At 37.4% G+C, this 12,414-nt stretch overlaps 1 protein-coding gene across 1 annotated transcript in view; it reads right to left on the bottom strand.

The window, feature by feature from the left end:
* ptprn2 (protein tyrosine phosphatase receptor type N2) overlaps nt 1–12,414 on the bottom strand; it is a 139,293-nt gene that overhangs the window by 17,279 nt on the left and 109,600 nt on the right. Inside the window, exons 13-14 of the mRNA XM_043245497.1 lie at nt 8,686–8,901; nt 4,808–5,020 (exon numbers count right to left, since the gene is read on the bottom strand). Of these exons, the coding sequence (XP_043101432.1) occupies nt 4,808–5,020; nt 8,686–8,901 (429 nt within the window). The remainder of the gene's footprint in view (nt 1–4,807; nt 5,021–8,685; nt 8,902–12,414) is intronic.

The raw sequence follows: 12,414 nt of genomic DNA, 5'->3' as shown, positions 1-12,414 counted from the left end.
CCCGTGTAAACGTTTTTGAATTAAGTCTCCGTCCCTCCCCTAAATCCGGCGAGTAAAAAAGCTCCATAGCAAGTTTCCATTCGTCTGCTATAATCCAGCTTTACCTCCAAGGCCAACCTATCGCTTTCTGTGCTTTCTTTCTTCCCAACAATACAATCACTCACCTATCCACCTTCAGACAGACAAGAGCTCAAACCCGCTCACGACGGGAATCGTAGACAGTAATCCTAAACATGCACCACAAAGGAGAAGAGAGGGAGAGAGAGGTAGAGAAAGGGGGGTTGCAGGGAGGGGGCTTGTCCTGACAATCACACATGCAATTAAGACTCCTGAAAGGCCTGGGCACGCCAGTGCCTCTTCAGCCTGCTTCAATCACTCCTTTTCACTGCTTGCACAAATGCTGATAAGATTGTCTGCGCTTAAGCCGCCTTCCCAAGAAGCCCAAATTGAATTCAACTGAGACAAAGGGGAGTGGAGGGAGAGAGACAGAGACTGAGAGAGAGAGAGAGAGAGAGAGAGAGAGAGAGACAGACAGAGAGCTCAGAGGACTGTGTCGCTGGCCAGAGCGTAAGAGCGTAAGTGTTGTTTGGCGGTTGGTGTCTTGTTTTTTGGCTGCTTATTTCTGGCCTCCCATTGTTAACCCACAAGAAGGGGTTTACCTTGTGCATGTGGGCATGTGAATGTGTGTTTATGAGTTTATTGTGTGAAAACAAATTACACACTCATAACCTAATGTCAAGAATCCTCTTGGCCCGTATGCAGACAACAATCCGTAATCTCGCAGGGCTTTGACACACATTCAGATGTTCCTGCGTGCCAAAAGTGCCTTTTAAAAAGATTCTAAACACGTTTATACATTTATAGAACATCTATGCCTTCATGTACACCAACATCACGGCTATATGAACATGCTCTTAGATATATTTTTTTCTTATTTGAATAGCATTTTGCACTCCCCTGAACAGCGGGCATGTGTTTGAGAGACCTTGTTTTAAGAGATGATGAACCGTGTGACAAGTCGCTTAATAGAAGACATTATGGTTCATATGGAATTCATGATTTAGTGAAGGAGAAAAGACTTTGATTAAATGCCACTGTAATAAGATTAACTCAAATAGGAGAAAAATGTGGCCAGTGGCCAAGAAAGTCTACCTATCAGAAGGTTTTCCTTTTGGTCTAAAGACACAAATACCACAGCTGTCATTTTAAAGCATAGATATTATTTAAAAACAGCTACACTATTATGTTTGGGATCAGTAAGATGTTTTTGCTCATTGAGGCTGTATTTACTGTTTTCTATGCAAATGTATTTTTTAAATATAATTTATCTCCAGTCTCCAGTCTTTAATGTCACGTGATCCTTCAGAAATCATTCTATGCTGACTTGGTGCTCAGAAATGATTTCTTATTGCCGATGTAAAATGTTATTGCGCTGCTTAATATTTTTGTGGAAACCAGAATAGGATTCTTTATGAACAGAAACATATTTGAAATAAAATGTGTCCTTGTTGGACAAAATTATTAATTTCCTAAAACAAAAAACCTTAATTTACCTTAGCCAAATGTTTGAACTGTAGTGCAAATATATCTATATTGAAGCACAAGCATAATTCAAAATCTCTTAAAAAATAATCTTACTAAGTTATGATCTCTAATTGATCTCCATCTCCCTTAACTTAATAACAACCAAAGCACTTTTCCACAAAACCACTGCCATTTTACCAGGTTAAATTGTGACAGGCAGCTGCACTTAAAATGTTCTCATCCTTCAAGTTACATATCACAAGATAAAATTACCCAGAAATCTGTTTACTTCTCCAGTGCCATGAGCAGACAACTGTAAGTGGCTGCATATGGCTATTATAAGAACAATTTGGTCTTTTTGAACATTTATCTGACCTTATGGACAGAAGTTTTTTCTTTTTTTCTCCTTTAGATTTCCTTGTTTTTTATGTTACAGAGGGTTGATGGAGCATCTGCCCGATGTGAGTGTGTTTCTGAGACCATATGTAACAGTAACTCTCTCTATTTGCCTTCTCTAATACCACCTCTATTAGCAAGATGATGCGTGATTTAATCAGAGACACAGGGATTTGGCAACTAGCCAACCATTTAATCACTGAGGTACTTCTCCCTGACAGACAGCAGACCCTTTTCACTCCATTCACGCTGAAAAAAAAATCACTCCATCACTTCTTTAAGCAATGTCAAATAAGCACTAAATACTGCAGGGCACTGCTGGTTTTCAAATGCACACACACACACATACAAACATTTCATACTGAACAAGGATTTGTTGCTCTACTCCAAAAAACAACACCAAAAAAAAAACAAGACAAAACCTGTGTCTCTCTCGCATGATCTTTCACCATGTTCATGCTGCACGTATGAATAATAAACACAGAGGAGCATAGGAGCAACAGCAATGAACTGTGGTGCTGTCCAAGGTTCTGAATTAGCTCTTCGTGATCCTGCAGTAGCTATATATAATAAAAAGGTCAGATATCTGGGTTAAATCTCACAGTGTGTCCGAAATCGCATACTGTCTGAATAGATACTACATTTGAAATTGAACTTACTATGTGGTCATTAAAAATGTTCTATATATTTTGAACCTAATTCTGGTGCCAGTAGCCACGCTTTACCTTCATTCACAATCCTCTCCTATGGCCTCATGGGATAGTAAACTGTCTATTGAATGCACACTTTTGAGTCTTACCATAAGTAGAAGGTCACCTGGGTACTTTTATCCTACTGGTTCTCGAATACTTTGTATTTGGACATACTACTTTTTGATGTAATTGTTTGCATTCTAGTAGAGAATTACTTGACGTTGGAAGCCAATTATAACCAATTATATTTCATAATATCTATATATCTATATATATATATTTTTTTTTGATAGGACAGGGCTGACAGGTAGTGAAGCGGTAGAGAGAGAGGGGGGATGGGATTGGGAAATGTCTGCGAGCCAGGACTCGAACTCGCGACGCCCAAAACACAACAGCGCTGAATGTCGACACGCTGCCTACAAGGCTACTGGCTCCGACTCATAATATCTAATTTAAGTCTCACATTTTATGCACACAAAAACATGCATATCTGACCTATTTAAATGTACAAAAACATCATCTGTAATAACATATTTAAATGATTAGCTGTATCAATTGGAGGCTGAATAGATCATATCTTACAGTGTGGCAGCAGACTGAAATCAAATACAAAGTATATATTAAAGCAAGGAGAAAAAACCTATAGGATTGTCAATCAAAATATGATTGCAAAACAGGGTGCTATTATAATGCTGGGCAGCTCCATATGAGGCTGGGCTATGGAGAACGCCTTCTCTAGCTTTGCTCTTATCTTTGAGTAGGGATGAAAACAGATGCCTTATAGCAACCTGACATACTGAGAGATTACGCTATCAGAATAGTTATTATTTCATAACCCGTCTTTGATTGCACCCATTGAGAGATGGATAGTGTACAAGCAGTAACCTCTGATAGTACATTCCACTAGCTGGTACTGCAGTCATTGCTTAGAGATGTGATTTTGAGGTTTTCTGTAGCACAGAGAGTAGAAAGTTGTGTGGTTGATGGTCAATATAAAGTCAATACACACAATATCACACTATTTAATTTAAAGATTTAGATAATTTAGATAATTTAAAAATTTTAAATGTGCACTGAATTAAGAAAAAATGTTTGGCTATTTTATTCTAAACTTGAAATGCATAACTGAATTACAAAAACAAAATAAACTTCTTGATTCTGTTATCCTATTGGTATTTTTATATACTGATGACATGTAAAAATAGTGTTCACTTTTCTATTGCTAGTAATAATTTAACATTTTACTGTCTAACAATTTATTTAAAAGAACAGCAAACTAACAAAGACTAAATGGGAGTTCCTGTACATCAAAATAAGTCTGGGAGATCACATGGGAAAAAACATATTGGCCGATGGTGAAAACTGGGAAATATCATCTACTACATGTAAGTATTATTGCACTGTTCAGAGTGTAATGCGCATTTATACATCATAAAATTGAGGGTGTATGTAAACATTTTCTATATTTGCACATAAAAAATCTAATTGTCTCTATCAGTCTATAAACGTGAACTAACAAGTGTTTTACTATTCTTGCTGTGTGTGTATATGAAGACAAGATGCTTCAAAACAGCTGAAGAATCAATTAAATCATTACCAAAGCACTTTGCAAACTTCTGAATGCTTCAACAATTGCTTTGTAATTGTATACACTTTAGCACATGCATCTCTGCCTAACAACGCACACGGTTTTATTATACTGCTGAAAAAAAAACTTAAACAATCCCAATAAGGGACATCCATTACAGGAAAACACAATACGCTAAATGAATCAACTCAGTGGCTGTCTTTTGCTCCACTGCTGGATGTATGATAGATTCCCTGCTCGGTAATGAACACAACGCTACCAGGCACCTATCAGTCTTTCCTGTCGAAGCTGTGCTGAGATGAATAAAACAAAAGTTGGGGCAAAATTAAAACAATCCATTGTGTCAGAAAAGCCAGCGTCCATGGAGCCCTGCAGTCCCTTTCAGAGCAAAAACAAACCCAAAATCTGAGATAAGTGACTGATGAGAGACAGAGGTGAAGGAAAAACGAAGAGATAGATAGAGACAGGAGCAGAAGCACATGTCTGGATATCTATAAAGTGGATGTACGTTCATCCTGATTATGACTGCACAGGCTTTGAGTAGTACGAGGCACTATGTTTAATGGTCTCAGACAGTGTCCATGTAAGCATATATTAAGCTGTTTACCAGTATCATGTGTCCAGTGGAGATGTCCATGTTGGTTTGAGAGGGCTCTTCACTCCAGGAGGATGTGCTGCTGCGAGCGGAGGGACTCTGCATCGGTCCATCGCTGAACTGTGAGGACACGCTGTTAATGCGTGACGTGTGTGATGGGTGAAACACCTCTGAACGCTCTCCACGCTCTGATGTCTGCACCGCCATGCGCTGACGACAGAGATCCTATCGAGAGAGTGGACAAACATTAGTCTTATCTGTGAAGACCTCATAAAGCTCCACTAAAGAGCAAAATGAGCAATCACACAAACAGCATCAAGGCACTGCTTATTATGCTTGGAATATCATAATGGGTATTTATAAGAGAAAATAATATGAATACAAACCGATACCACATCAGATCAAATAAACTCTATTTCATTTATCTCCACTTTGCATCTCAGAGTGGGTTCATGATGCAGCCAACAACACATTACGTCACTGTCTGTTCTACAAGATGAACTCTTTCATCTGCATAAACTCATGACCCACCAGTGGAGCAAATAATTACTAAATGCTACCAGTCATATTTAAACACAAGCTTCATAGATAAGGGGTTCAACCTCAAAAAGAATACATTTACATATATAGTAAATCAAAAGCATATTTGCTTACAGTTTGTGACCAAATTGTTCACAAAATGACACTAAAAACATTCAGTATTAATAATTTATTTGCAAAATACATCTCTCTTTCTCAGAATTAGTCACTGCTTTTGTCAAGCAACTGCAAAAACCTATATTCACTGCTATCCTGCTAAGTCTTTCCTTTGTCCTTAATGGTTACATTTCCATCACTCACGTCATTCGGCAATTATAATTCCAAGCTTTTATCTGCCATTTGTCACTTCATGAAAATGAAAAAGTAAAAACAAACAGTCCTTTGCTGTTTGCTGGTGATTTTTTCAAATCACCTTCCCAAGGATCAGTGCCACTATGAAGATATCAGATGGATGTTTCGGTGTGCGAGCTGGATTCTCTCACAGATGTGCCATTAGATCCCTGATAACCTGGCTCTCAGCATATAATTGCTGTGAGCAATTATTCATGGAACAGCACACAGAAAATGTCTGCACTACCTGACAGATATCACTGAAATAGGAATCCTCAGATACTATGTCTGTTAATAGAAAAAATAAACTTGGGTGTTGGACGCTATTGTTTAAGCCAATCAGAAGAGGATGGCATGCTCTCTGCCTGTCAGTCATTTTGCACATTTGGTTCAGTGAGATCACGATTGATTTTTGGAGGAGGGATTTTGAAAAGGGAGGAGGGTAGTCTAAGCCAGTGGCGGAAGATAGCGAAATGGCTAACGTCGCTTACAGCACTGGTAGCAAAACAATTCTGACTACATGCACTCTATAATGTTTACAACAATTTACAAGAAATTAAATCCATTCTGAAAAGCTCCAAGCAACTATGTGCATTTTCAGGCAAATAGCATCTAGTTGTTTTTTTCTATATCACAACAGCATTTTGTAGCATTTTAAAACCATTTTAAAAGCATTAAAAGCTTCAATTTTATTGAGTGGAAAACCTACTGCACATTGTACTCAGTTGTGATTATTTCTTTTTTCCTTTGCCTTCCTTCCATTTTATTTACTCAGAGGTGAAACGGCACAGACAATTACTTTTCGAAGCAGTTGCTAGTCACAACAGTACGACCCCATCTGAGATCAAATGTCCAACAGTTAAAAAAGCACCCAGATAACAGAAAGAGAGGCGAGTGAGGCTGACAGGGGGTCAGTGAGGGAGTGTGGGGGTTGGAGTTGGAAGTTTAGTGCGTCTCACTAATGGAGCTCCCCAGTAAGAGAAACCAGGAGGGAATGAGACCACAGAGCTCTAAAATCAGCCACGGACTAAAGGATGGAGTCCACCCTTAACATTTACATCTAAACTGATTTCTATCATGAGTCATTTTGACTTTAGAAAAAGTACAACTGCAAAAATATGTGACAACTACTGAAACAGTGCCCACTTCCTGATAAAATCATTTTTATGTCATCCAGGCACAAATTCATGCATACATTTGTCTTTTAATCAGTAAACCAAACATTTGAAATTATTTAGCAACCATATTTATCCAAAGTAATTTCTTAAACGGATTAGAAAATTAGAACGAATGAATAAAAACATTTTTCTTAACATTAATGTTTTGGTAAATGCTTTTATGTAAAATGATTTTCAGCGTACTTCAGGTGTACATTATCATGTTTTTGTTTGTGTGACTTTAATGTTGCTAGTGTCCTGCTTTAGTCTACCAGCCTACACCCAGTCCCATAAACCCATCCATAAAATGTTTTGAGCCTTTAATATCTAAATCTTAAAAAAAACGAAACAAAAAAACAGCATTTTAACAGCATACGTTTTCTTTAAAAGACGTATGTAATTATGAGTGTCATGTCTAAACAAAAGCTAAATTCTTAACAAAAATGCATGGTAGCAGAAATGTTGCTACTTTCATGAATTAAAAATTCCTTGTGGACATTGGATTCATATTGGATTTTATAAGTATGGTTAGAATATGAGGGATATAAACAGGATCATGAATTGTACTGATGCAAAAACATCAATAGCATCAAAAAACTACTCTTAGTCACAATATTGATACAATATTTTTTTTAAATAAATTGCAGTCAAGATACAAATGAATTAATTTAAATTGCTTCAAATAGTAACAGTTTAAGCTTGAGTAAATATAAGTAAAAAATTAAATAATAGAATAAGTATCTTTGCTATAGTTTATTGCAACAAAAAAAATATACATTTGTTGTATAATAAGGTATTAACAGGGAAACCAAAAAAGTGTTCGATGAAGGAATAAAAATAAAAGTGTAATAATGTGAGAGGGTGTGTGTGAAAGAGAGGGTAGGTGGGTGGCGTTGGTGACGGTGGTGTGTGTGTGTGTGTGTGTGTGTGTGTTTTGATCTGCTACAGAATCATTGCGGCAGAACTGATTCTAATTGCATGTTTCACTGTAAGAGTCCCTGTGCACAAGACTGCATTCATTCCAGCTACAGCAGTTGGGAAATCCCTTACAACTACACAGTAAGAGCCCTGTCTACGCCTTTAATCTTATTCGCTTAAAAAAAAAAAAAAAAAAAAACCTAAGCAACCAGGCAGATCTAAAGGGACGAAAGCACCCGCAATAAACCATGATACGACAACATTACACACAAATTAAAATCAATACAATGTAATTAAAACCTGAAATGAAAACATAACAAAGGTGACAAGACGTAATGTGTGACCGCCTCGTAATAATATTGAGAAACGCCGATTATTTTGCCACACTGATAGGGCCGACGTTTATGGAAGGGACTTCTTGACAAAGTGTGAGAGGTTTATTAAATATTGAAGGCGGGGGAGGAAGCCAAGCGCTTGCACCCTGCGATCCAGTCTCATTGAGTACAGCTGAGCCCAACACAAAATCAATAAGCCTTCACCGCAAGCCCTCCCTCCAGGAGCCGTGAAAGAAAGGTCAGACAACAAACTCATTTCCCTGCTAAAAAGGGCTCTGCCTCAATTAGGATTCATATTAAACACCGCTGTCGTGCAAGGACATCTGCGCCTGCTCCAATGGGTCATTATTAAGGAAAAGAAGATTTAAATTAATTTCATTGCCTTTTTGTTAATGAGCTACAATAATTTTGGAACCATTAAGAACCCTCAATACACCTGGTGATGATCGCAAATACAGAGTGGGTTACTCAGAAATGGCAAGCACAAATAACCTTGGTTGAGGACAACTTGTTCAGTGTATCTGGAAAAACAGAGACGCTTATTCGTGTTAATATGCATGGATGAACGTCAGAGAAACACGATTGGCTCAAATAATCAGCTTGCTCCTACCTGATAGGCTGCCGTGGCATCGTGGCCTGTGTAGCTTCCCAAACCAGCCAGCTTTTCCTTCAGCTTATGATGGGAGCGATGGCGCAAGCAGTACAGAGCCCCTGACATCCCCAACACCATCACGATAAAAACCATGGAAACCACCACCAGAATCAAAAAGTTGCCTGGCTCCACTTGACTCTGTTTGACCACGGGGATGTGGTTCAGCTTGCCCCTCTGAAATAAGAACAGAGTAGAGAGAGAAACTCCGATAAACATTGTGAATTTAAAACAAAATAATGCATGCACGCATTATACATAAAATATACAAACATGTAGCAGAACAACTGTTTTTATCACTGTTAGTAATAATAAATGTTTCCCGAGCAAACAAATAAGCATATTAGTATGATTTCTGAAAGATGAAAGACTGGAGTAATGGCTGCAGAAAATTCAGCTTTGCCATTACTGGAATATTTCACGTTTAAAAAAAAAGAAAGTAATTTTAAACTGCTATAATTTTTTTTATATTTCAAAATAATGTCTAATCAGTGTTTTATATGATAGATTAAATTAGGCACCAAGATGCATATATATTGGTTGTAATTTTTACTAGCTATACACTGATGTAGATCCACCTCAAGCCTGACACTTGGGAAGTGAAGGCCCGCTCCACTCTTGTCTTGGCAGGTCGAAGCATGCCACCACAGAGCAATTAGGGTCGGTCCTCACTGTACCAGCTTGTTGCTAATTAGCCTCCAAGTCTTGGGTTTGGTCGGGATGGGGGAATTGGCTCAGACCTCCAAGTTAATAAAATGGGAGAGCGGCTAAGATGAGGGGGAGTACCTAAAAGGTCCGAGCCCCACTAACGTTCCACCGTAGAGGGGGTTGTCAGGCTTGTTAGCCCCTCGGGGGGAGGGCTGACAGCCGGGGCTAAGCTGCTGGGGGATTGGCGGCGTATTGTTTCCAAATGCCTTGTGAGGCTGAATAGACTGAGGCCTTTAGAATGGGGTTCAGAGTTTTTTTTAATCTGCTTCTATTCGCATTCAGTGCTATCATACCAACCGACTGATCACAGAACTATAAGCCATGCGAGCAAAGCGAGATGCTATCCCACGATCGATTTTTCCGATCGGTATTTTAGAAACGGTGACTGTAATCTAGTTCACATTTGCGAATGCGGTACAAACATAACATTTAGGACTGCTACAACTTGCACAACAGAATGCAAATTTTTGAAGCACACAATATATAAATCAAGCTCTAATTACATATGCCACTCCATTTAATCACATGCTGAAATCCCCCGTACACTGGCTACACGTTGCTGAAAATATTAGCACCTAAATGTGAGGTTTAGTAGTTTCCAAGGATTAGTTTCTACTTTTTGTGATTGTGGGCTTTTGTTGGTGCAGAAATGGTTTGCTTTCCACCCATCAAACGTTGCATGGAGAGTGTGTAGAGAGGAGGGCGCATTCAGCTGGAATAGAATCCCCCCTCTCTCCTTCCCTCCATCCCTCTATAGGCTTAGCGCTCTCAATCGAATTACATGAAAAGATCTCTAACATGAAAAGCTGGCTCTGAAAAGAAAATTGTGCTTGGCTAAATAATGTTCGCAATTAATTATAACTAAATAGAATACATGCATTAGGCGTTTGAGCAAGGGACTGGAAAATAGAACAAAAAAGGAGAGAAGATATAAAAGAGAAATTGGTCTAAGGTAGTCTAATGCAGATTACAGTGTATATAAAATTTATGAAGCAACACTACGAAAACGAATCATACAGCATAAATTTATAGAATTAAATAGAATATAGATATATATACAAAACGTTTGCTTACAAAAAATCTGTCTTACGATCTAAACATATTATTTGGATGCATGTACGACTGATGTATGTATAAATCGCAAAACCAGTAAGCAATTATTATTAAAATAATAAGAGTGTATGACATGCCTACTTTTATTGTAAGGAAGAATGAGCATTGCAATGCAGACTCTATACGGTATGCTGTATTATGGGATTAAATCTTTACTCTCAAAACACAAGAATTACCTATAAAAGAAAATTAGCTACTGATTATTTCAATTAAAATAACGTGTCTAATCATCTCATGTCCTGCAACACATTTGGTTTTATAGTAGAAAACCTGCAAAAACACAGTTTACCTAAAAGCAGAGAGGAAAACGTAAAAAAAGAGACAGAAAAAAGGAATAAAAGCAAGGGAGAGAAAATCCTTTATGCTTTTATGGTTTTGTTCTTCTGTAGGGAATAAAATTGGACTTGCAAATTTCTGATTCACAGGAGTCTACTGAAAAAAGACAGACAAGTTCACATCAAGCTTTCACTCAAAAAAAAAAGTACTAAGGTTCTCAAATCCTCATCTGAAGTGGATATACAAAGAATTGTGCTCATAAAGTCTATAAAGTCTCTACAATTACACATACATTTGTTTCGGTTTATTTAAACATATAATACTAATTTAAAATAAAAAATGGTAGGAGAAAGAAATTAGGAAAAATGAATAATATAATATACATGACAAAAAAAAAAAAAAAGTAAAGCAAACAAGAGGAGGAAAAATATGCTACTGGGTGAGATGTGTTTCTGGATTAATGGGTGTGTTTGCAGGGTCATCAGATATTGCTTATCCTCAGCTTTCAGCTAAATAATCTCTTGATTGAAACTTTACCACACAGACAAAATTTACGTCCTTATACGTGTACATTTTATAATTAAACAACAACAGCAATATTTGTAGAACAGTGAAACAGCATCTATAACACTCGGTTCCAGGACTACTGTCCAAGCCAAGGTAAAACACAAACTTACCACCTAACAAAAACACTAATGTACGGCCAGACAAATATCACTGAGAGCAATTAACCTTTTTATGCAATCCGCATGTGTGGAGTTTTGATGTTTAAGTTCTTTAACCCTCTCTTTGTTTTCGCTCTTTAAAGGACAGAAGATAAACAAAAAGATTTGTATATTTCGGCAAGGACAAAAGGGAGATGGATTTGGGATGCATCGACCGATTTAAATCATTGATGGAAGGGATGGGTGGAGGAGAGACTGTGACGGGTGAAAGGTTGAGGCAAGGGCCGCCCATATATCCTTTCACTATTACACACAATAATCACTCTACCTTAAAACCATCCACTCCGATCTCAGCTCTATAGATCTTAAAAGGAAGAAAAATAAATAAATGCACCGTATTAGAAATGTAAAATAACTTAATTAAACATCACGCTCGCTGTACTACACAAACAAAAATAAGTGTTACAGTCTTTCTCCTATGCACTCCTAGTTCTTACATATATTTTTAGTTGACTCATTTTTCGACTCAACACAAAACTACACTTAGATTTGTATCAAGTGAGAAAAATAGTTTTTACTATATACATAAAGAGATAGTTAAATCGAACCCCTCAAATGTAGGTATCCTATTGGATAAAATCAAAATTAATTTGTGTACCAGGGAATTATGACCTCAATTATATCTTACATTTCACTCAAGTTAACTTTTCAATGTAAAGAAGAGATTAGAAAAAATATTTACATTAAGCGTCAAATATTAAAGCTGAATATAAGCATGCAAGGAAAATCTGATCACTGCAATTCGAAAAAAGTTTATGCATTATTGCCCCACGGGAGGCATGGAACATTTTTGACAAGAAATTATAAGAGCCCTTATTAATTACCACCAAATACAGCAGCAAGAAGTATTTTTTTTAAATCCACCGTC

The sequence above is a fragment of the Puntigrus tetrazona genome, chromosome 7, assembly GCF_018831695.1.
Source record: "Puntigrus tetrazona isolate hp1 chromosome 7, ASM1883169v1, whole genome shotgun sequence".
NCBI lineage: Eukaryota > Metazoa > Chordata > Actinopteri > Cypriniformes > Cyprinidae > Puntigrus > Puntigrus tetrazona.
The sequence above is the reverse complement of the archived record's forward strand: the minus strand, read 5'-3'. Positions and strand labels throughout refer to the sequence as shown.